This window comes from Lasioglossum baleicum, chromosome 12 (assembly GCF_051020765.1).
Source record: "Lasioglossum baleicum chromosome 12, iyLasBale1, whole genome shotgun sequence".
NCBI classification, from domain to species: domain Eukaryota; kingdom Metazoa; phylum Arthropoda; class Insecta; order Hymenoptera; family Halictidae; genus Lasioglossum; species Lasioglossum baleicum.
Window position 1 is genome coordinate 15,176,550 of NC_134940.1, and position 26,297 is coordinate 15,202,846.

Genomic DNA, 26,297 nt, shown 5'->3' on the forward strand with positions numbered 1-26,297 from the left:
TTCTGAAAAGGACCGATGTGTCTCCGATACTATAAAATTCCTGTGGTTGTCAATATGTCCGCCCTTTTATGGAAAAATTATGTAGAAACCGTGTTCGAATTGAAACTATGACATTGACATGACTTTACCAATAAGCTCGAGTTGTTGATATTTCACAACAACTCAAGCCAGCCTCAAGACCTCATTGTTAAGGTCATATCAAGGTCATAGTATGGTTGGCTGTTGAACTTGTGTTGACAATAAGCAATAATATTATCTACTAAAAAATATACAGTGCCATTTAAACAAATGAAGGTGATTTTAAATGTTCATGATCTTCATGAACAAATTTCTTTTTTGATTAAGAATTAATTAATCTAGTTGTATACATTGTTTTATCTGGCTACCGAAAGTGCACGAAAAATCGAGGGACACCTGTGTATTTATATTTCTTGAAATTAATATAATTAAAATTTTTAGTTCTTCTTTAATTTGGATCTCTAGGTGAATTTTCTGGTAGAGACAAGTTACTTTTAGATAATTATGTGCGTGGTTCAGTATGATCCTGTGACGTCAGTGTTCGTATTCACAATAATGCTTATTAATTTTGTAAATGTGTGGATGATAGTTTCAACGCGGGACCAGTGAATATTATTACACGCTGGTTTTTGTTTGAAATTAAGCCTCTTATGTAGTAATCGAATGAGACGCGAAACGATGCGCTTTATTAGGGAAAGAGGATTATTTGATAATGGAATTACGAAAAGAATATCACACGGGATAATTAAATTCGCCGCGGGATTCGCATCGCTTAATTATTCGTTCGCGTTTTAAGAAATTTTAACGAGATCAGAAACGTTTTATTATTCATCAATATCATTCATTTGGCGCTTTCTACTGCAAGTTTCAACGAAATACAATTTCCGAGGAAATTGTTCCAATATTAATTTAATGAGTTCTAAAAATTCATTAGTAACATTTCAGATGAAGTGGATGAGATTAATTAATCCTCATAATTGTCTTTTTTTCTGTTCCAGGTATGACTAATTGCGATTCTGCTATGTGGTAGACATAGTCCTTTTCCGCTGTGAGGTATGTGTTTTGCGTAATATTTCTGACAATGATCGGAATTGCTTGTATTTGTAAAACCACATTAAAAAGTTGAAAAATACAACTTTTAGTATGTTCTCTGCAATTCCAACGACTTGCAGTTTTTTTCAAAAATTCTTGTCACGTTGTGTAGCCAACCAATTATTCTAACTTCTCCAAAAATTTAAAGTCTTATATTCCAATATTACAAAAGTTATGGTCTTTTTAAGATTGTCCGAATATTAGTGGGAGTCACTGTATATTATTTGTAATATACAATAGGTCCTCGATTAGGCTTTATCGGGAGACAAACAGCTCAGATAAATTAAGGCCCGAGGGAAATCATTAAAAATGTATATTATATTCAAAAATAAATTTGTTATTTTTGAAAATTTATTTCCCTTCATAATATAATCATATTTAAACGCATATTCGTTTATAATCGGGATCCGGCTCATCGAGGTCCTTTTATGCAAAATAAAAGATGTTTGCATTGATTGCAGGACACAGGAACCTAATAAAAATTGTATTCTTGTTTTAATTATTCTATTTAGCTGAAACGAACACATTGATGTACTCAAAAATTTGTTACTTGTCCACTGCTTTAAATTGTACGTACTCATTTTTGTCATAAATGCATAAAATACGCAGTCTAGCCATGATAGTTGGATCACCTGCATAAAAAGGCGACATTCCTAACGGTTTGCCAATCAATATTCAACGAAAGCACAACAAAATGCCAATCATAAATGCTACTAGGGGAGCCAAACAATGTGCTGAGCTGCGCGATGCAAGCGACGAGACATCAGACCCTTTGATCAGTGACCGTACAAATACCTCCAAAGAAACCTTCGAAACAGTCTACGCAAGCTCTCTAATGTCTACCGCAGTATATTCTTCGCCAGGGCAGAAAATGACGTTGCTTTACCTTGCACGTCATTCGATATCAGAGAATCGTCTACTCCCAACGTGTTTCCGTAAAAATAGATACATTCCGATAACAGTGATGACGCGCTCGTTGCATGCCCTAAAGCGTAGATCGAATACATCTCCGGATGAAACTGCGCGCACAATAGTGAGCAACGTCTCTACATTGTCGTCATCCAACTTGCAAGATCTGTCGGTATGGACCCGGCGGGGGAGATAGATGAGCGATGACCGCGAACAATAAACTAACTTCTTCTTCTGTTCCACCACCACACCGTCGCGGATCGCTGGCTCTTTTCTATGCTGGCTGTGATCGCAGCAAATTTTTATCGCTCTTTTTCGCAATTATTTTGAGCACGCTTTTGACACGTGCTTATGTTCTTCCCCCAGTAGCACAAAAATATTGGTTAAATATCTTTTTCAAATATTGGAAAAATATTGTTTAAGCCACACTTTATCATACGAGACAAATATTCGATCTAAATATTGTACACATGTGCAAGAATTGTAAATTGAATGTTTAGAAAATATGAGCTGAATGTTCAGAGAATATAAACTAGATGTTTAAAAAATATAAAGTGAATATTGAAAAATGTGAAACTAATATTCGAGAAATATAAATTGAATATTTAAATATCATAAGTAGACATTTAACTTACAATATTAAATAGAGATTTATTTTAAACACATGTGCAAGATTTATAAATTGAATGTTTAGAAAATATGAGCTGAATGTTCAGAGAATATAAACTAGATGTGTAAAAAATATAAAGTAAATATTAAAAAAATATAAATTCAATATTTCAATAACGTAAGTAAACATTTTATATACTTGCAATATTAAATAAAAATTTATTCTACATTTGAAACCAATATTTCATTCGTAATATGAAAGATGTGTATGTCTTCCAGCATACTCTGGAACAAATATTTTTCCAAACATAAAATATTTCCTGCATATTTAAAAAAAAAAATTCTCTTTCGAATATTACATAAAGATTCATTTTATATTTAGAAAAACATATTTTTCTCGTAACATAAAATAGATATTTGGTGCATATTTAAAAAAAAAATAATTTGTTACTTGAATATTTGAATATTAAAGACAGATTGAATCTCTTTTTAATACCACATGAATGTGTATACAATATTTTGTGCCACTAGGGATCTAATCCTCTGCACACCTGTGACTCAACATTTTTAAATCGCCAGTTTAAATATGCATTATACATATAACATGCACTCGAGAAACTGTCTTCTCATGGATTACATGTACACTGTTGTGCAAAAGAAAGAAGCACCCGGCCATATTTAATAGAAAAGCGTAAAAAATCAAATAAGAACTTAGTAAGTTTTGAAAAAGGATTCCGCTGTTTAATTGAATAGTTCTGAGAATGTTTGTTATTGCAGATTATCGAATACTTTAAATGGAATAAATCAATCATTGTGCAATACAATGTCTACATAAAGATATTTTATATCTTACAATTATATCTTATAATTACCTTTATATCTTATATATCTTATATTTTATAATTATACTGGGTGCTTCTTTCTTTTACACAGTAGTGTATGTCAATGTGTTCTAAATAATCAGATTGAGGATCTGTATGCAAAATAAAAATTGTTTACATCGACTGCAAGAAACAGAAGCTAAATAAAATGTCATTTCATCTCTTAATGATTTTAATAGAGGAGAAATCATATATTCATCTTCTATTTTAAAAATTTTTGCTGTAAATTCATAAAGATCCGCAGTCTAGTTATATATAATAGTTTGATAATAATCAGGCTCTTTGTTCTCCAGTAAAATACATATTTCACCTCAAAATCGTGAAGAATTGATTTCTACACAACTCCGAAGAAATCTAAATCGTTGTACCGCTGATATTTGGTTCTTTTGAGTAATAAGCTTGCCGACCACTGATCTAGACGACGTCTGTCCGTCTACTTCTTCTGAAAACGTCCTGCACGGCCGGCAAACTTTATCCTCGAAAATCGAACGATCTTTCTTGAAACAAAACCTAAAAAAGCGGGAACAATGGCGATACATCAAGCAAGGTAAAAATCACGGCGGGACGAAATACCGGGAATACATACGTAGACGGGAATCGGGACAGAATCATTCAAAGTTTCCTCGAAAGTACAATTGCGGCAGATGGTTCGACTTCGACAAACATCCAGGCCGGAAAGAGACGACGGGACGGCCGGGTGAACGACTTGAACTAAATGGGACTGGCAGTCAATATTCGCGTTCCCGGAAAAAGGGAGAGAGAGCGAGAGAGAGCTTCATATATATCCTTTTTTATCTGCCGGAATTGGAAATCGACAGGACTCTACGCTGCTGTAAACCTAATATTACATTTTCGCGTTACGTTTTAATAAAAGTTCCCAATATTTTCCAGAATGAGCCGTACTGCTCAATGATTCTCGATTATTAAACTATCGCGTCGCTCGGGAACGACCGCTGCGAATTTTTAGGAAAAATTCGATTATAAAAATATTCTGTCTATCAATAAATTTGTGCGGTAATATCGGGGTTTCATCCCGGCTCGAAATTTTTCTATCTACATTTCAATTTCGTAACGCCGTTTCCCTTCGGCTTTTAACTTCTCGCGAGCAAAAAAAAAACAAATTCAATTTTACATCCGGTCGATCCGAAGAGTATTTCAACATTGATGTTCCCGTTCCTGGGAAATTGTCCATATTTAAACTATGATCGTCTCGGCAGAAATAATACAATTGTACAGAGCGGGTCATCACGTATTACCATTTCGATTTACACGACTATTATTATTCGCAGCAGAAAATTATGTATACAGTATTTTATCGATAAATGTACCAAATGTCTGGCCGACAATTGTCCCAGAACCAGGGCCCGCTCTAGGGGGGGGGGACAACCCGGGCATCTGCCCGGGGCGCAAAAATTTAGGGGCGCCATTTTGACTTTGGCTGTAAGTGTGAGAAATATAATGATGTTTTACATATTCCATTAATAGAAAATTTCAGACTACCCTTGCCAGACAATTTTGCTAAAAAAAAAAAGTCATTTTGTTCAGCGCGGTGCTTAGTGCTTAAAAAGGGGCGGCAATTTGTTTTTTTGCCCGGGGCGTCGTAACCGCTAGAACGGGCCCTGCTCAGAACTATCCCCACTCCTACGGGATGTACCCTCTTGAGGGGCCAAGAAGCTCGAGAGGCCTCGGTCACTGAGAAGTATGACATCATACGGCTCGGGTATATCGGTGAGACCACACTAATCCAATGACAAAACTTCTTTATGCTTAATTATATTTTTACGGGATTTTGACCAACATATTCGTGGCATTTTTCTATGAAAATGATACCAAATATGATATAATTCCGATAATATTTACAATGAATATAAGAATATTTAGAAGGAAGAACAGCGTACGTCAAGTTCTTTGAACTGTGCCGGCGCGCTGCGACTCTCCGCTGTTCATCGTTCATTGCACAAGTAAATATAATTGGAATGATATCATATTTGGTATCATTTTCATTAGAAAAGTGCGACGAATATGTTGGTCAAAGTCCCATCAATAAATAATGAATAATAAAGAAGTTTTTACTCTCGATCTCCACTATCCTTTTCTACGTTCGGCAAAAATCAAAGAATAGTATCCCTGACGGATAATTGTCCCTGAGCAGACCCGTGTTGAGGACAATTATCGATAAAATACTGTATCAAGATATTTTCTGGATATCATAAAGTTAAATGTTAATCATCTTTATAAATAATGAATTTGTCAAAAACGCTCGGACATGGGTCTGATTATTTTTGCTCTAGATTCGTCAAAAAATCTTTAATTAAAACTGACGACCCCACCACTGTGACCTCTCCTTGTTAATGTTAAATGATATCGAGAGGGGCACGTTCTGATATTAATAGCTTTTCTGTAAGTTTTGTGGTTTTGCAAAACAATGTTTTGTTTGTTCGAGCCAGAATCGCCAGACGGGTCAAATGACCCATTTTTGATTTTTTATTGGACAATTATTGAGATTGTAAAGGTGTTTTCATAGGAATTGATTGAATATATTTATTGACTCCAGTATATATTATATAGTAAAAATCGCACAAAATATAAATTTAATGTTCTTATTTTTATAATATCATACACATTAGTCACTTTTGATGGTCGGTAGGTTTAGTGTCGAGACTTTCCCTTTTTGCGACACTATTCCCCCACACTTCCGCTACTGGTCACGTGACTAATCCGGTACTGGCAGAGAGAGGGTTCTTTTCCCCTCAATTCAAGTTAGAACTGTTATTCGTAATGATACAGCTACAGTTTATCTTGTAAAGCAGTATTTATATAGCGCGCGCCATAAACGATTATTATGTTGTAGCTTTTACTGTTACTCAACATCGTAAAGAATTAGTGCCTTACTCATTTACAGCTTCTGTCGAGCACAACGAGCATCTTACAGCGCGATAATGTCTAACATCTTATAAGAAATACGTTTACAAAGATAATTTATTTTCTTAAACACTACCGTGTACGACCATTTGTAAATATTTGATAGGATCATTTACGTATGGATAATCTTATCTTATCTTATTTCTATGGGATGCGGGATTAATATACATATTTGCTACCAATTTCATATATTCCAAGTTTTGCATAAAACAAATTAAATTAGCTTTATTCACGGTGTTAATTGAGGCAGAGTTTCCGACGATTCTTTGAAAGTAACTAGTTTGTTACAAAATAATAATAGTGCCGAATAATTTATACAAGCACTAACAGAGCAAAACGTTTGTTAAAGAATTCAGTAATTATGACAATAAAATTATTCTGCGTCGGAAGAAATACTTAATTTTCGAGTTAAAATAGCTCCGACTGCGAAGGTTTGTCAATTGATTTTGCGAGATTTTCATCTAAATAATATGAATGAATAAAATTTAATAGTTCCACATATTTATATTTGCAATAACATTGTAGCATAAAACGATAAGACTATTATCTAGACAAATGGTGGACATGTTAAGTCAAGAAAAGCAGCGGCGGATAAAGATGAAAGAATTGAAGCTACCTTCGTTTATCGTAACAAAAATGGAAAGCAGTAAGAACCGAATTATTGCTTTACATATTCTCCTTGATACCGTGGAACTTTCGTACGGAGTGTTTTTCCTGCGGCGAGTGTTCCCCCGTACAGTTGAAAGTCGCGAAGTTAGGCGACTCATCTTCTACATGTAAATCCTCAAAGGAGCCATTAAAAGTTGAAAGAACACGGAACGGACACTTCGGTGTCTTCAGGCTGTCGTCGTCAGTCGGCGTAAATATTTCTATGTTTTATAATAGGCTATCACGTTTAACAAAGAACGCATCCGGTGTGCACAACACAGTGGTAAAGTGGACTGCTAATGAGCTGTGTGGTGGAACGTGAATCCGTTTCTCTTGCAGTTACGCTGTTTCTCTCGTCTCTTTCTCTCTCTCTCTCATTGTCGCTTTGCATATCTTTCAAGCAACGCGGTAAGTGACTCTAAAACAGCCCTCCAAGACATGCAACGGCGAACTATGAAATACGTCAAACAACGCAGAAAGACATTGTTTTCGTACGGCGCGGCGTTGCGCTCTATTCACCGTCGACATCGTTCCGCAAACTATTCTTCGACGAACTTCGACGTAACCGTGAAATTCAAATTCGAACGACGATCAAGACGACTGTAGGATACTTGGCGCTTCCGCCATATCTCTTTTTCCATCGATACCATTCTGTAAGCATCGGTCGCTTTAGAATAGTCTTTAAGGGGCTAGTATAGGCTCGATTTGTAACTATAAAATACCTAGAATCTTACTAGATTTTGGGTCGAAAATATGGGTCCCGTACTGAACGTTGTTTGACCTTATTTAAGCAAATTCTGGGCTGGGTGAGGGCTCATACTAAACAGGAAGGTTAGACGCAAGTGCGCTTTTCTCACGAGGTTAACGAGATTATGTTTATATCTAATAATATGATGGCCCAAAGTAGAGAAAAAATCTAAGAAAAAATCCCGCAGATTTTAATGCATTTTCTGTCTAGAGTGGCGTTACCCCTTAATCTGGCGGCTCTGCTCCCTACTCCTGGGTCTTCCCCACCAAGCTCCTGTGTAGGAGGAGGTTGGGGAGATTAGGGGTGTATATTATAGAAGGCCGATAAGTGTCGACAGATGAGGGGGGGGAAGCACGAATTGAGGGGGTGCACTGGTAGCAGGGAAGAATTGCTTAGGCCTGTTTGTACAAATCAGGGATCGAAAATCGCTTCTTCGTGAACTTTTTCGTGGATTCTATCCAAACCGTGGATCATAGAACTTTCTTAAATAATCGTTCTCACAAGGTCCAATGAGAACAGACAAAGGTTCTTGAAAAATGAAAGCTTTAGTTTGAAGAGAACTTATAAATAGACTGCGAAGTTTATGCATTTATGAGAAACAATGGACACATGGTAAAACAATCTAAGATTTCTATCACTTAATTATAACTTGTATTCAATGTATATTAATGAACAATGTATATTATATATACGAACACTTGGTAATACAATTACACACAGTATTCCAATATACATGTTGATAACAGAAATATGGAAAAAAAACTGCAATAAAGAAAAATGATTTGCCTATCATTGGGTTTGGCGTGTCGAACCAAATAAAAAGGAGGATATTCAGGATCTGTGAATTAGGACACCCTGTTATTAAATATTATGGACGTGATGAGTTAGTGAAGCTGCGTCTCGGAGAATGTCGCAGACGGCAATGTAGGAGATTGAAATATCGTTGAAATTGACCAGGCATTGATCGAGTCTGCGACAACTTTCAACGACGGCATTTAGGGCTACTTGCGTGTTTCCGACCACGATCATATCTGACGCGAATTCACCGCAATTGCGTGTATTCCCATCGAGTGTATCGAATTAATTAATGCCCGCCACGCAGCGGTAATGTTTGGCTGGCTAGCCAGAATCATGAACCGCGATCCGCTAAGCTGTGTCTATTTTCGATTACATGAGAATCTACTCAAAGCGTCCCCCTTGGTGCAAACCTAATTTCAGAAACGCTCGAGCGCGTCCCGTTTGATTCTCTTTCTTTCTCTTATCCTGGCGCGTATGTTCGTAAATGCGTCTTAAACTGAAACTGTTGACTCGCAAAAGCAGTTGCGTGCAGTGCCGTTTACAACGTAAGAATGTTTTATCCATTGTCGTTAATGTGACGCCTGTAATAAACTCTGTGTAATTATTTCTTCCGTCTTGCCTGTTCAATAAAGATTTATTTCCGACGACTACGTTAGCTACGTGAAGCAAATAGCATCGACAAGAAGAGGGAACTAAAGGGTGCAATGTCGGTCGCCATTATGGGGCAGCCCTGCTCCATTTGTCGTACCGTCGCGTCATCATGAAGTCATATTTCACGACTTATGGTAATTACGTTCTGCCACCCAGAAGTTACGCTCGTACATGTGGAGCAGCATGCGAGTCTCTTTGTCAAGGTCTATGTATATTTATACATAAATACGCGGCTGGTGTCATACGTGCTATACAGGATGCCCCATAAAATCTTTGGTTTTACGGGGAACCGTACAGCTCAAGTGCACCATCTCTGTTAAAATAAGTGCTTCTAAATAACTTAACGTTGCGTAATGTCCCAAATTGCAGTTGCAGAACCAAGTACGTAAGGAAATATGTACAGCAAAGCCTTGATCTAAGGAAAACCCACGAGTTCTGTTTCTTAGATCCTGGGGTTCTACTATATTTGTAAACCACTAAATACAGTTCAAATGATACCGTGTTTAGTGTTATTTTATTCAGAAAAATGCCACAAATACGTAGGTGAAGGTCCCGTAAAAAAATAATGAAGAATAAAGAAGTTTTGTAATTGTTTCCGTTTTCTTAGATCGAGACTTCACTCGAATTTGTCCGTTCTGGGCGCTTCAAACAGGTTGTAAAATGTATTCTATAGTATACCTTCTCTTTCCAGAAATGTTTTTTAACGCGTCTGTCCTCGAGGAGTGTTTCCAGCAGGGTGGAAACGTGCACCGTTGCAAGAAGTGTAGCGAAGAAGAGTGCGGTAACGCACGAGGTTATGGCTTCATAGTTGCGAATAAAGACAGAAATTGTTCGAGAGAACTAAAATCTATTTTCTTGGAATTGCCGCGCGTCAAATGCCCTAAGTGGTTTTGCACGTGTTATGGGGCAGCCTGTAGATGTCCAGCGAGCGTGCACGTGTACGAAATGTATGCACCAACACGTGTGCACGCGTGAAACAGGAGATGCACATGAACCTCGGCAGGCAACCAAGCGGATGCGTATTACGGTTTTCAAGGGACGAATTGTAGCTATTTGTTGGTTCAGTGGGGATATCAATCTCCAGTATACGGCCCTGACGCCGACACAAATTGTCGCTTCGGATAATACAGTAATACCACGAAACCGACTCTTTTTCGCGTTTACGCGAAAGTCTTTTGCTCGACCGCTCTTTTCTCGTTTCACGCACCGAGATATCTAACTGGGGGGATGTCGTGCGGCGTGAAATGTTGTTGATTGACAGGCACGATTTTCGTCGACTCTTCTCGTGCGAACAGCAGGAAGAAGAGCAACAATACAGGGATGTCTCTCTCGATACATGGGATGTACAGGATAGTCGTCGTACTCCGAGAAACATGATACAGTAAAGTAATACTACTTCGATAACCTCTTTGCCCTTCAATGATTATATCGTGGAATTTTCGTCAACGTGTTCCTCGCATTTTTCTGAGTAAAATGAGACCAAACATGACATAGTTCGCAGTGTATTATTGCTCGTTGATTATTTAACAGAATTTATAAATGATTGTTTAAATCTGTATTGACGTATACAATGAATCGTGTTGTATATCGCTCACTTCAGATCGAACTGTTCGAACGTGGAACACGTGTTCGGTTAATGGAGATTTAAAAATTGGACAAGTAAATATGAACCAGATAGCGTCGTGTTTGGTATCATTTCAATCAGGAAAGTGCTACGAACATGCTCGTGAAAATTCCACGAAAAATAATCCAAAAGTTTTGTCAATATTTGTGTTACTGACCGATAAAGCCTTTTCGAACATTGTCGAATAAAAAATGTGTATTTTCATAGTTCACGAGTCGACTGGCAATCTTTACAAGCATCTACACAGGGACCAAATAAATATTTCTTGTAATAACCTTATCGAAAGTAAAACACTGACATCCTCAACGTGTGTGAGAAAAGAATCTAGAATTGTATTCCGAGATACGCATAAGAAGTGTTTATAGTGTGTCTCGCCCGCGTGTAGAAAATATTCGAAAAATTGAAAATTCCTCTGAGAAGATCGCAGTGCAGGTCAAGCATGTCGACATGGTAATGTTACAATGCTTCCACAGTGGCGACCTATTCAAGGACAAGTGTAAATACGCTGAAATCCCTTGCCGCTGTATCGTTGCCAGCACGGTAGCCAGCAAAAGATCGTAAAATGATTTACAGGAAGCGTACATGTGGAATTCACCACCTCCGCGAAGATTTCCGTGCATAAAACGATGAGAGAGGGAGATAGAATACGACGACCGCCATTACGAGAGTGCCGCGACGATATTCCTACATTGGAAAGCGTCACTTGTGTGTCCTTTACGACCGCGGAAAGCTCATATTTGCAATGCTCCTCGGTCCCGCTTTATTCGCACGCTCCATAAAGCACGCGCGAATCATCGAGACAGCTGCCTGCTGGATTCTTTCTTTTCATCCTGCGCTAGTTTCTCTTAGCAGTCACAGCCCGTGACTTTGCTATTGATCGAAATGAATGATATCCCTCGGAATTGTCCTAGCGGCCCTTTTAATTCCATAAACACCTGGACGGGGCACGAATTCAGGGGAAGAAGTTACCGCTCCCTACTCCTGAGCTCTCCCACTCTTGGGCCCTCCCCACTCCTGAGTTGGGGAAAGTAGGAGGGTATAGAAAGCACGATAGGGGCAGTATGAAATAGTCGATAGTGGGGGGACCGGTGTATTGGTGGAGGGGGTCGCGAAACATCAGCGGCCAAGAAAGGGGTTGTCCTCGATCTCAGCGGAATGAATGATACACCTCGGAATTTTCCTAGTGGCCTTTTAACTCCATAAACACGTGGAGGGAGCACGAATCGAGGTGAAGAAGTTACTTCTCCCTACTCCTGAGCTCTCCCACTCCTGGGCCCTCCCCACTGCTGAGTTGGGGAGAGTAGGAGGGTATAGAAAGCACGATAGGGGCAGTATGAAATAGTCGATAGTGGGGGAACCGGTGTATTGGTGGAGGGGGTCGCGAAACATCAGCGGCCAAGAAGGGGGTTGTCCTCGATCTCAGCGGAATGAATGATACACCTCGCAATTTTCCTAGTGGCCTTTTAACTCCATAAACACGTGGAGGGAGCACGAATCGAGGTGAAGAAGTTACTTCTCCCTACTCCTGAGCTCTCCCACTCCTGAGTTGGGGAGAGTAGGAGGGTATATGCTTGAGCCCAAATAAGAGAAGGTACTTACTAGCCGACGAATTAAGACTCTACTGCGCATATGACTCTAATGGAACTCGCTCATTGGCTAATCCCCCTACTCGCACTCCGCCGACCACGCGATCATTGGCTGACGCCATGAATTTCATGGCTGACGCGCAACAACATGCGCAGAACAAGTACCTTCTTATTTAGGCCCAAGTATAGAAAGTACGATAGGGGCAGTATGAAATAGTCGATAGTGGGGGAACCGGTGTATTAGTGGAGGGGGTCGCGAATCAGCGGAGAAGAAGGGAGTTGCCCTCGATCAGCAGAGCCATCAAGCTTGATCTTACATTTTTGCAAGGAGAAACAGAGTCCCTTCTTTCTGATCACACCTCGTATATCACGTTGTCGCGTTTCTAGATCGCGAGTGGTCTTTGTCTGTTCATTGAATTTATGTAAATGAACTTCGACAGAGGTACGCGAGATCATCACCGGATGATCTCCAGACCCATCATTATCTTACAAGCTGTATTTATATCTTAATTTACGTGACAATGCGCCCACACTTTTTGTATGCAAAGCAGACACGGGACACGAGATACGGTAATAGCGACTTATGCGGTCCGAAGCAAGACTTCGCGGCCGTGTACAATGAGCCGGCGCTGAGGTAGGCGTTCGTTGCAGTGTTCAACGGCACCCACATTGTTCCTTCGAACTACTGCTAAACAATGTACGATCGTTTTATTCTTCATCAACGCTTCCTTGTGATCACGTGTACTTATGGACGCTCGTTTCCGTGATACGTTAAGCTACATGCGGTTGCAGCTTACAATAGATAGACATAGACACCGCGACAATACTATATGGCACTGGCAGGAAACTATAGAAACCTATGTTATGTGCAGAGCTTGTGAACCGTTACGATATCGGTTTCGGGTCTTGAACGAATTACAAAAAACCTTCACTATGTAGAACAGTTATGGAGGGTCTACATCTCAAACTATACTAGCAGACTGCGGATTTTATGCGTTTATAGAGCTGAAACGAGGTTGGTGCTGTTTTGAACGGTATGAGGGGAACTTCGATATATTATTTCCGATTTACTAAGATCGTTAAATAAAAAAGAAATTTTTACCTTTGCCTCTTGCAATTGCTCCAAACCATTTTACAATAGATCAGCTTCTAAACTACTGTGTAAAAGAAAGAAGAAAGGAAGAAGAAAAGCGTAAAAAATCAAATAAAAACACAGTGAATTTCTCTCAGAACTATTCAATTAAACAGCGGTATCCTTTTTCAAAATTTACTGTGTTCTTATTTGATTTGCAATAAATCAATCATTGCACAATACAATTTCTACATAAAGATATTGTTTGTCATTATATCTTATAATTATACTGGGTGCTTCTTTCTTTTGCACAGTAGCGTACGTCAGTTCTATAACTGTAACATTTTTCTGGAGGTTCCTAGTTCAGCTTCTACATCAGTTCTATAACTGTCACTTTTTTCTATACTAAATTTTCTATACATTTTTGCATATAATATTGTATAGAAACATTACATGCAACTTCGATCTAACTTTTCGATAACTTTTAACGAAATAAGTTTATTGTTATGTTGTGCGCGCAAACTTCTTAATGATTGTTAAAGGAAATTCAAAGGAAAACTAGTTTCCCTATAATATCAATAAGTTTACTTAATACTATAAGTTACTATCTCTAAGCGATTAATACAATTTGGATGATATTCACTTGTTTAATTATCCTGATTATCTCGATTATCCCGAACTGGCATCTGAACTCTCTTCTGCTTTTTCAGTGAAGATTTAATTTAGCACTGTATAACTGGTCTATTATCTATTACTATTACATACAGCAACTATGTGCTTTTTAATGATTATCTTATAAAACTTTCACAAAACACATTCGTGATATTTCTCTGATTAAAATGAGTCCGAACACGATAGGATTCGGATCACATTTACTCGTTTAATTCGCGATAAGGTAAAACATCGATTATCCCAACTACTGATTCAATCGTGACTGGTTGGTACAGTGAATCACGTTGTACATATATGGATTGTTTTACATTGAACTGTAAAATGAACGCAAATGAATTTAGAAACCTTCGGTTCGGATAATCGAGGTTCTACTGAATCGTGGATTGAACAGGTGAATATTATCGGAATTGTATCGTGTTTGGACTCGTTTGAACCATAAAGCTATCACGAAAATGTAGGTAAAAGTTTCATAAGGAAAAAGTTATACGAAAGTTATATTATACATATAATATCAAGGAATAGCATCCGCACACGATATGAACGGCATATTTCGCTCGGAAAGTTTTCGCGTACATTGAGACATTGAGGCGTATTCCGCGAGTAATTTCGCCACGAGGGGAGTCGAATAATTGTCACGTTGTATCGCGATAGGGGTGAGAATAAATTCGCTCGTAAGTATAAAGTAACATGGCAAACATGTTGCCGCGGTCGATGCTCACCGGGCATTAATTAAATATCACTTCTAGGAAGGGCATTCCTAGTAGACTTGTATACGCACCGCGGCAAGAATAATAATCACCGGGGAATAATAACACCGTGGCTCGGACGATAACGCTCTCTTTATCTCGCGCTCCGAACCCCCCGCTGAGATTGCTCGCGGTGAAGTTGCACGCAATTGCTCGCGTATCACTTGACGAACTGCATACTTCATCGTAATAATTATCTCGCTAGATCGCGTGAGCACACTTGTAATACATAGAGCTGTTACAGCCCTCGGCAAAAGCGAGTCGAGCATCGCCCGGATCGAATGCTCGAACCGAGACTCTCCGATCCATTCGAGTAGCTACAACAAATTCAATCCGACGGGAATTATTTGAATTAACTGGAGACTTAGTGTGTCCCTGGGCGATGCTAACCTGAAGTCTGGTATAACTCTTTCAGCCGTTGCCCAGAGACACGCAGCCAACGAAAGAATGCAAATTACTCTGACAGAATATAAATTCAAAAGTCTGAGAAGTGGTGAAGCGGTAATACTATTATTTGTATTATTTATTCCACGTATTGAAAACTAATTTATACGAGAAATTGTACGGTACTATAATGTGGCTACAAATCACTTTTTTATAGGTGGTGGTGCTCCAAAGATTTCAAGGTCTCACCCCCTCCACTTTCTTAAATGGAATCGTGATATATCGAGGAGCATTGACTGATGTACAAGAAAGGACGCCATTTAAGAAAGTGGAGGAGTGAAACGTAAATCAAGTTACAAATGCGATAGAGTTTAATTATATTAAACAGCCAAATAGCACAACATTTTCCGATCTCTTTCGTAATAACTGGATTTCATGAATTTATGTCAGAAATTAATAGGTGTCATTGAAAACTGTAAGAACATTACAAGAATTTACACGAGTTACATTGCTTACAATCTATTAAACATATTAAGACAGAAATTAATCGTCTATTTCCGTCCAGTTTGTTGCAATTCAGCCGGATCATTTTTATATTGCTTAAAATAATAATAACCAAGTTTCATCTCATGGGTTTCGATTACTACTTAAAAGCAATAAAAGTTTCAATGATTATACTTGATAAGTATTCGTTTTATACAAGTAGTTATCGAACCTCGGAATGACTACCTAAAAGTTTCGAAAAGATACTTATAAGTACTTCGATGTTGAAAGTAATCGAAACTATCACAAGCAGTACTCGAATCTTGGAAATCAGAACTGCATAGTAGATTTTAAGCACTTTCTTGATTAAATTCGTAACTATTTAAGAATAATATTTCATTTACAATATTTGGTTTTATCCTATTCCTTTTTTTATCCATGATATTTCCTGCTATTGAGAAAACTCTTTCTGAAGGCACAGAAGTGACCATTGTACAAAGATAGTCACGTGCAATTTTTGATAAAATGGGGTACTTGATTGAATTTTCACGCCAAAATAATAACGGGTCTTCTTTGCGTTCTAAATATTGCGATTTTAGATCATTTTCCACTTCCAACACAGCAGACGATCGGATAGGTATCGTATTATTTGTAATTGCTATTTCATTGTCAAAGGATGACCAAATTGATAATTCGCTGTTGTGCCGATTTTCGGACATCCGCGTCTGTGAACTATCACATGTTGTAGATGAATTATCATTATTAATATAATTAGTGGCTATATCAGTCAAGGCATCCCGTGCTCGAGGGATAGATTCATCTTTAGAAAAAGCTAATGTTTTGAACCGTGGATCCAATAATGCAGTTAACATGTACAAATGATTGTTCTCGACATCGCCTAGATAATGTTCGATATAATATATCAGTTTTTGTCGCAAAGTACATTCCAAACTACAATCATCGGTAGAAGCATGTAAAATTATGAGACCCCGTTTTCTCCCTCATCTCCACAGCGTGTTTACAAAAAAAAAAGTAAACAGACGCCGCGCCGGAACAGCCTTACGTTGCCACGGAGCGTGCAAGAATACGGAAATTCGTAACGACATTCATAAAAATTTCGAAAGTTTCGAAACTGTTCGACCAAGATTCGAGTATACTTGCAAGTATTATTTACGTTTACCACAGTACTTGTAAAGGGTTCGAAACTGTCTGGCAAAGGTTCCAGTATACTTGGGAGTACTATTTTTTTTCGAAGTACTTATAGAGACTACAATTAATATTATCGGCGCACTGGTTCCATCAATTGGAAAATAAGCAAATTTGCAAAAATATCACATGAAATTTAATTCAACGTGTTTCGGTCTCAATTCAGACCATTTTCAAGAATAGAAAATTTCCGTAATTGCGTCTGTAAGAATTAATCAAAGACATTTTACATGGTTAGGCAACCGTGTTTTCACACGAGCAGAAAGTAAAAGTGTGTAAAAACTCACATGCTTATAAAAATGTATTAATTTAAATTCTTAAGGGTTATGGAACAACGTGTTGGCTCCATGCTGGTGACATGTGGACTGGGTAAACCGTGAAGATTTGAACTGAAAACGAATCGAAGAACAAAGATCTCTGTATTCGCCAATCGATAAATGGCGCCAAATATGAATCTTTTGAACTCACTCAAGCACAACTGCAGTTGTTGAAATACCAATATGAAAATTGGTACTTTGATCGAACCAGTGCGCCGATAACATTAATTGTAGTTTAAACAATTGTCGATCGAGATTCAGAGAACTGTTACTTATAGAGAGTTTGAATTCCATCAATCAAGGTTCGAACCTGTTTTGGAGGTACTTGATCCCATCCCTAATTATAGTCCTTTTCCACTTAGAGTTGAACGGTATCAAAAGGGGCACATATTTTTCATCAAGTTATTTTGCAACGAGGCACGTTACATCATCGTTAGTGTAGATTTACAACAGGATAAAAACGATTTTGACTGAGAAGTATTATTTATTCGCACACGAAATAGGTTCCACACGCAAATAAGGCATTTTAATTGTGGCAATAATTTTCGTCGACCAGTTTCTTGTCTAAGCGCCCGCAACAATGTATCATACACCTGAACCTGGTGAAGGATATAATTGGGGCTGGTTTTCGTTCGTTTGAGAGATAGCAATCGCCGTGCGACGATGTGCGAAAGTGAGGAGATGTTTCTAAACGAATAAATAAAGATGATAATAAAGAACAAGTGTGAATAGACAAGGATAACAGGAGGGAAAGGAAGAATATTGCAGCTTTCGGAAAAAGGAGACGTCGTCAGTCATAATAGCTGTCTACCCTTCTCACGATCCCTCCACTCTGATGGCATTAAAGTGCTAATCCCTGTATTATTTTTATAATACGCTAATGTCGGGATATTCAAACAAATTGAATACAGAACATATCGCTTTCGGTAGAACAACGGGCTTCTTCAAGCAGTTAATCCTATTTAGAAATTTCGTGGAATTTCCGACACACTGAGCTACATGAAATTGTATCATAGAGCAGCGGCGGCTTTCAATATACTTTCAATCCTTATTAAATACAAACAGCGGCGTGTACTAGAATAAACTAATTGAAGCGTTTCGGAGCTATTCATTCCGGGCCCGTAATTTAGAGCAAAGTTGGTTCGCGATAAGTCGACTTATTGTTAGAAAAGAGAGAATTTCATACGAAGCGAAAGCTCTAATGTGCTAGCGATTTAAATTCAATTTATTCGATCTTTTTATGTATCTCGATGTTGAGTTAATCTAACGAGAATTTAATTAATTCAATAACCATTTACAAAACACAGTAGTGCATCAAACAATCATCGCTCTCGTTGAGGGAGAGGACAATTATTTAGTTTGTTATACTAGGCTGTTGCTAAGCAAATGTTTGTTAATAAGTTGTTTGTAAATAAACTAATTAGCGTCCGTTTGCTCTAGCATTCAAATTGGAGCGTTTCGGAGCTATTCGTTCCGGACCCGTAATTTCGAGCAAAGTTGGTTCGCGATAAGTCGACTTATTGTTAGAAACGAGAGAATTTCATACGAAGCGAAAGCTCTAATGTGCTAGCGATTTAAATTCAATTTATTCGATCTTTTTATGTATCTCGATGTTGAGTTAATCTAACGAGAATTTAATTAATTCAATAACCATTTACAAACACAGTACATAGTGCATGAAACAATCATCGTTCTCGTTGAGGGAGAGGACAATTATTTAGTTTGTTATACTAGGCTGTTGCTAAACAAATTTTTGTTAATAAGTTGTTTGTAAATAAAATAGTTTACGAAACTTTAAAGTCCTTTCCTAAGAGAACGACTTGAGACCCGTGGTTCCTTCGCGATGAGTACTACACGATGCAATTAAAAAGAAATATTCTTGAAAAGAATTGTCAATGTCAATTCTACGGTCCATTTTTTTAACAGATTTCCATCTATCCAGAAGTACGGAATCTACAGTGTTTGTATATAATTTTAGAACACCCTATACTATGTCGATAAGTTTTTCAGTCTACCATACTTTTATAGCACGAACTTGAAGCTTTCTTTCGATATGATCGTTGGTGTGTACCTCAACCTTTACCCGTGCCGCATACTGCGTGCAATACGTAAAGCCGCAGGGGAAAATTGGTTTCCTGACTCAGCCTGTGCAACGCTAAATATGATATATTTAGTTAAGATGATTAAAATTCTATTTCACTGCGGCGTCTACTTAATTATTACCGCGTGACCTTTCCATGAATCGTTGCACTTGCATCCTCTTCCTCGACGGACCGCGTGTGATGCACATGTGCATCTGCATATCGGATTACTCGAAGCTAAGAAGAAGAAAACGGCCCGAGAAGCGCGCATAGAGAAGGCAATTGCTCCCATAAATATGTAACGCTAGGGATATTTTGCGTTCACGCGTAATTGGCCGGTTGAATCACCGCTGGTTTCCACCGCACACTCTGCGAAACGGCCATCATGACTCTACGCGGAATTTTGCGTAGCCGTCGTGCAATTCTTGGTGTGATTTTCGAAGGTTAGCCGTTTATTCGGTTAATTAATTAGTTAACCGATTTTATTCGGTAACGGAAACAATGAGAACCATATCTTCTATAATGAAAGGACTCTTTTGAATTTGGCGATGGTCACTTTCGTACAACAAAACAAGATGCACTTTTTAACAATGAAATCCTTAATACTACCTATGAAAAGTGAATGATGTTCGTTGTATGATACGTTGCATGAGAGACGATGTTCGTGACAATTAATAACAACATTTTTCTAATTATGTTCCTATGAAACTTCTACCAACGCACTCGTGACAGTTTTCTGATTCAAATGAGTCCAAACGCGATGCAATTCGAATCATATTTACTTGTTTAATACACGATTCAGTAGAACCTCGATTATCCGAACCGAGGGTCTCTAAATTCTCTCATGTTTCGCATGTGAACAGATCAATGTAAAGCAGTCCTTATTATGTACAACACGATTCACTATACAAACATTACAAACCAGTAAAGATTTCAATCTAATGATTCATCATTAGTTAGGATAATCGATGTTCTACCCCCTATCGCGAATTAAACGAGTAAATATGATCCGAATCCTATCGTGTTCGGACTCGTTTTAATCAGAAAAATGTTACGAATGTGTTTGTGAATGTTTCATAAGAAAATCATGAAAAACCATATAGTTATGCGACTGAATTACTATTGCCTCAGTCGATCCATGTCTGTACAATCATTACTGTACAATGTAATCAACAAAACAGAAAGACACAATCGACGAGTTATTGAATAGGATGGAAGAGGTCGACGGGTGTGTGCGCAAAGAAAAAATATCCCGACGGGAGTTTTATTATTTCTCATTGGACGGGAACCTCGACGAATCGAGTCTCGGTTTAAAGAAGAATCTTAACGAGAGCCTCTCGACAGGAATTGTCCACCGGTTCCAATTATACTTTTCGCCAAAGCTCCGCTCGCGGAAAGGCGTCACGGTACGCTAGATCCGCAACGAAAGTCCCGTAACGGATGCAGTTTGAATCTTGCCCAACCGAATTATACGGTGTCCTGGAAGCGGAAGGATTACGCTGAAATCCGAAAGGACATTCTGACTCGGTGTAGCAAGATACTTCACCTCTCGGTTCCTTTTTATTATAATTGCACGTGCTGTTTCGTAACACACGCGGGGCAAAAAAAAAAACATTAATCTCACAAAGGTATCAAGGAAAAGTTCTGCCTCGTGCTTCTTCTGTTTAACCGTGTCCATTAATTGGACAGCAACTGGTAATTAGATTCGACGATCTCATAGGAGAGGAACAATCGAGCGTACATTTGACTTTTCCAAGCTTAATTCGAACTTCCGCCGACTAGTTAGTTTTCGTCTCCGCTAAAATAGTGGTAGTGCTTTCAAAAACAGGGATCACAAAGTGTGTAGGTGATTTCCATGGGACCCATGTCCGTGTACTGGCAGGGAGAGGGTAACTTTGTCCCCTGAATTCGTGCTTCCTCCCCTGATCCGGCGACACTGTTAACAACACCACTCTCAATTGCCCATTGAAATATTTTAAAGTCCACTTCCGTTCTATAATTACAATCGCAATCTCAACCTGTGTCGGAAATGAAAATCATAAATAATAATCGATGCCACAGTGCCTCTCCCTCCCTCAATCCATATCAATTCACCATTTTATTGCTGCACAGCGAAGGTTCGCTGCCTCTTTGTCCTCGTATTTTCACTTACCAATCACTCGTTACGCCACTCCAATTATTCGTGAATATTTCATTTGAATACAGCTCGGTATACGGGGGAGGGGATGCTTTTGAAACGCGTAGCCCTAATTGATGATTATACCGGTTGTTTCATAATATGTAGAATGATCATCTGCTAACGATCGATTCTACTATAGACCAAACTAAGTGTCTTATTAGTAGATTCCGGATTTTATGCACTTCTTTTTAGAGAAATGAGTGGGCGCAATTTGGTAGTGTTAATATATTATTTTCACTACATTGAAATTATTAGTGAAAAATATAAATTTATATTTAGCTCGTGTGTCTGGCAACGGGTGCACAAACATTTTGATTTTGCATAAAGATCCCGAGTTTACTAAACTTTTGATTTTATCATATCCTACATGGTCATATTTACTTTAGCTGTTTAATTGTTAATAATATATTGCTTTGGGTAATCCGGTTCCAAACATAAATTAAACATTGAATGGTTGATCATGCTGTATACATTTCTAAATAGCTGTTACATGACTAATTCCTGTATATTTGCACATTAATATGTTCGAATGAATATGTATTCTGAAGCTAGCCTGAAAATGCATTAGATTTAACAAACAAATTCATCAGAACGCCAAATTTCCACTTCTCGAAAAACTTTCATACGACGCGACGCGACGTTGCAAAGTAGCTACGGGCTTCAGACCCTATCGTCGAAAATTATTAGGATTGCTCAGTATTACAACAATGGCAAATATCATCCATTCCGTAATTAACAGTCATCTTTAACACCTTACTGCGAGCCTTTTCTTTTTAGTTTAACCTCCCCCCCCCCCCAAAGGAAAGTAGTACGGGACTCAGGGAAACAGATTTTCGGTTTCCTCAATACATACCCACTAAAAAAACCACACGTCCAGGACTTATTCCCTTTCCTCCCACAACTTCTGGCTCGCTGGAGGGCCAGACGGGCCCCGCTTTTCGCATTTCTCCCGTCTGGTTTATTATGCGAGGTGGCTCCACTCATGTTCTTGTCCAATTCGTTACCGCAGGCGTGGGCAACTTGCGGCTCGCAGCTAACAAAAGAAGAATGTCGTGTTCTAACTTAATGGGCTAGACTCGTTTTTCCAGGATTGCAAGGGATACTACAAAAGTGGGGGTTTTCAGCAGTCAAAAATGTTAGATGAAAGATCGATGTAGGCCACTGTCGCCGTCAAAAGTCCTATTTTTTCGTTTACGACGCATAATTTGCGCATGTAGCTATTTTTATAAAGCTGCGACAGCACACGCTTCCGAATAATGTGAATTCCACCTCGTAAACGTAAAAATAGGACATTTTTTAGGGCGATCGCGGCCTAGATTGATTTTTTATCTAGCGCTTTAGACTGCTGAAAAATCCCATTTTTGTATTAGATGATTGCACAAGTTCGTGCCCGATTTGGAAATAAAATTTAATGGTTAAATTTTAAAGAATACAACTTTATTAATCAATTATATACATATAGTCACCATTCGTTTCTAATTATAGAAAATTTAAACATTTTTTAATTTCAGTTTAACAACAATCTTTAATCAAATCTTTAAAATTTAACCATTGAAATCTATTTTCAAATCGGGCACGAACTTATGCAATCATCTAATATATTATCGAGAAATGAGAAGACGCATTCCGAACCCTTGCAATTCTGGAAACGAGTCTACCGCCTTGAAAGAACGGAATAACAATTCAATTGCTCAACCCTGAGATTCGGAGCACGAATTGAGGGGAATGCAGTTACCCTCTCTCTGCCAGTACCGGATTAGTCACATGACATCGTGATACATGTACGAAACGCATCACGTGACCGGGCGTGAGGAATATCGTTTATAGAAGGGGAATGTAGAGAGGGGACACTTAATCTGGCGACTCTATATTGTACGGCGAGGATTCGTAACCTTGTTTATTCACCCCCCCCCCTCCCCGACAAATTGAAAGACCGTGACCCCGAGCAAAACTTTCACACGTTCGAAAGTCGTCTAAGATACTGTTCGGATCGCATGGGATGGAGCAAGGGGGTGAGGTTTATCAGCGATCATGGGGCGCGGACCAGCACGGCGCGGCAGTTGCAAGTTTCTCGCGTTGCAAATCGAATCGATCGTATCGATCGGGGAAAGAAGGGTGATTCGGTTTAGCGGCGTTGGTAGTTAACAGGGAGGGTCCGATGTAATTCATCGATCGGCACTCTCGACGTTACTACGGACGCTAGATATCGATAGCCCTTGGAATGTTGTTCGTGGACAGCGGCTCCACCAGCGGCGGACAGCTTTACGACCATCTGGAATACCATTACAAGTCTCACCGATACAACGCAGTCCGTCCTGCCAGTCCTTCACGTACATTCGGGAACCCCATCAATTCTCTATTCACGGACCGGGATGATTCTTTGCACCGGGGCTTGGAACGGTTCCGAAAATAACTTCCGTTTAAAACTGCTGTAGGTACGGTGACCATACATCCTCTGTTCAAATAGACCTCACTGTTCAGGCGGGACCATTGAGCTCTTCATTTTGTGAATTGAAATGAAATTAACGTTAAGTCTCTTCATTTGAGATTCTTATTATTAATTTCTCCAAAATTCTTCAATTTCAAATACCACGCGAAACATCTGTTGATGTCTTGTGCCCAACACTAGTTCCAGAAATGTTGTACTTCCTTGAAAGAGGCGGTTTCCGAGGCGATTTGCAGTCAGGCATTTGAACAAGACATTTTCCTTCGCAGAAATGTCCGCCTAAGCTTCGTTAAGGAGTTAATAACACGAATCCGTTCGTTTGCGTTGGTAACTCCTTCAAAAAGCCGCGAAGGTAGATTTCCGCAAAGGAGAAAGTTCTTTCGAATGACCTAAGGAATCTGCCCTTTCAAGAAACTCCAGTTTTTGAACACCCTGTACAAGCGCAGCTACCAGAAACCTCGTTGCCAGGTGAAACTAGATTACAGCTGATGGAAACACGTGTGTCCGTATGACGTTTTACACCTTTCAATCGGAAAAATGTCCGTTCTATCGTTCGAAAAAAATCGGTACTCAAGTTCCGGGCCGTGATCGAGCCGGCGATCCCGAAGCGAAGCGATAGTGTAAGGCCGGTAAACCAACAAACACACGCGGGCAGAATTAATTATCCGCGAGGGGAATACCAGATTTCGCGTCCCGGATAAATCCTTGGCGCGTTATTAAATCGTTTTTTTTTTTCTCCGGGCTGGAAGAAGAGCTTGTGCTTATCGATTGAATTTATCTTCTTTCCATTCCGCTTGCATGGGAAACCAAGCGACTCGTTAGGAGAGAGGAGTGACCTACGAGAGACCGACATACACACGCACCAGATGCGCCATTCAACCTTCCGAGCACGTCCTGTAATGAGAACGTATTACGAGCCGTAATAAAATCTATCGTTATCGCGTGGTCCAACGATACGAATGCTGGGGCAAAAGGGAGACTAATACATCGGCGTCGAAAGGAATCGATAGGGGGAAAGAGCGGACGTTCGGCCCGGAGAACGGAAAGAATTCAAAGGCGCGCACTCTTTTAGTGGAATCTGTAATGGCGCTTGGAAACGCTCTTCAGACCGGATATCCGATACAATGGAATCTTCTTGCATTGCGCTTGATCGTTCCCAAACGGTATTTGAATACTGAAACCGCAGCTTTTCATTCGAGCGCTTCAATTTGTTAGTTGTCACCCCCTTTGACACTAACAACAGCCCAAATTCAGTTCAAAACAGTTCAAAAAATCCTGCGAATAGAAACTCCAACTGTTTTCCACAAATTAGATATACTGAAGTTCGGTATAGTGGAATAAATAAGCACCCGTGTATTTCTCAGATGTCAAAATGGCTTTACAGTTCTCGTTCGGACGGCTTTCGGGAGCAAAGAGAAAATTATCTGAAAAGAAATGAGATGGGTCGAGCAGCAGTGGAACAAATGAGAAGAGTGAGAAGGGACGGACATAGCAAATAGCTTGAGAAGAAGGGATATAGGAATGCAAGAACAATCAGCAGTATAATAAAATAGAAGAATCGTAAAATTCTCAAAAATCGAGGTTGTGCGACGAAAGATATAACGATCGTAATGATTCGTAGCGTTGATCTTCTTTTGTTTCTACGTGACCAGCACAATCCCCACCACGAGTTCCAGAACCTTGTACGCCTCGCGGTAGGGGTCGCCAAATTAAGATTCGTATCCCCCTTCTACGACGCTGTTCCCCCACGCTTCCGCCACGCGTTCGGTCACGTGACACGGTACTGGCAGAGAGAGGGTAACTGCATTCCCCTCAATTCGTGCTCCGTTGCACCTGTTGAGAAATTGTTATTCCGTTTAAGGGAGTAGACTCGTTTTTCCAGGATTGCAAGGGTTTGGGATGCGCGTTCTTCTTTCTCGATAATATAATACAACAATGGGGTCTTTCAGTAGCCAAAAACGCTAGAAAAAAAAACAATCTAGGCCGCTATCGTCCTCAAAAGTCCTATTTTTTCGTTAACGAGGCGTAATTTGCATTATTCGGAAGCATACAACCGCTGAATAATACAAATTACGCCTTACGAGGGCGATCGTGGCCTAGACTGATCTTTTGTTTAGCGCTTTTGACTACTGAAAACGAAAAATCTAGAGTCCACCGCCTTAAGTCAGAACACGATCTTTCCTATGGAAATGTTTGTATTGGTTGCAAGACACAGGATCTAAATA

General features: G+C 39.1%; 1 protein-coding gene across 1 annotated transcript in view; it reads left to right on the top strand.

Annotated features, from left to right (window-relative positions):
- LOC143214010 (CCR4-NOT transcription complex subunit 6-like) overlaps positions 1–25,630 on the top strand; it is a 591,839-nt gene extending 566,209 nt beyond the window's left edge. Inside the window, exon 8 of the mRNA XM_076434478.1 lies at positions 1,017–25,630. Within this exon, the coding sequence (XP_076290593.1) occupies positions 1,017–1,022 (6 nt within the window). The 3' untranslated portion in view covers positions 1,023–25,630. The remainder of the gene's footprint in view (positions 1–1,016) is intronic.
- The last annotated feature ends 667 nt before the right edge of the window (positions 25,631–26,297 follow it).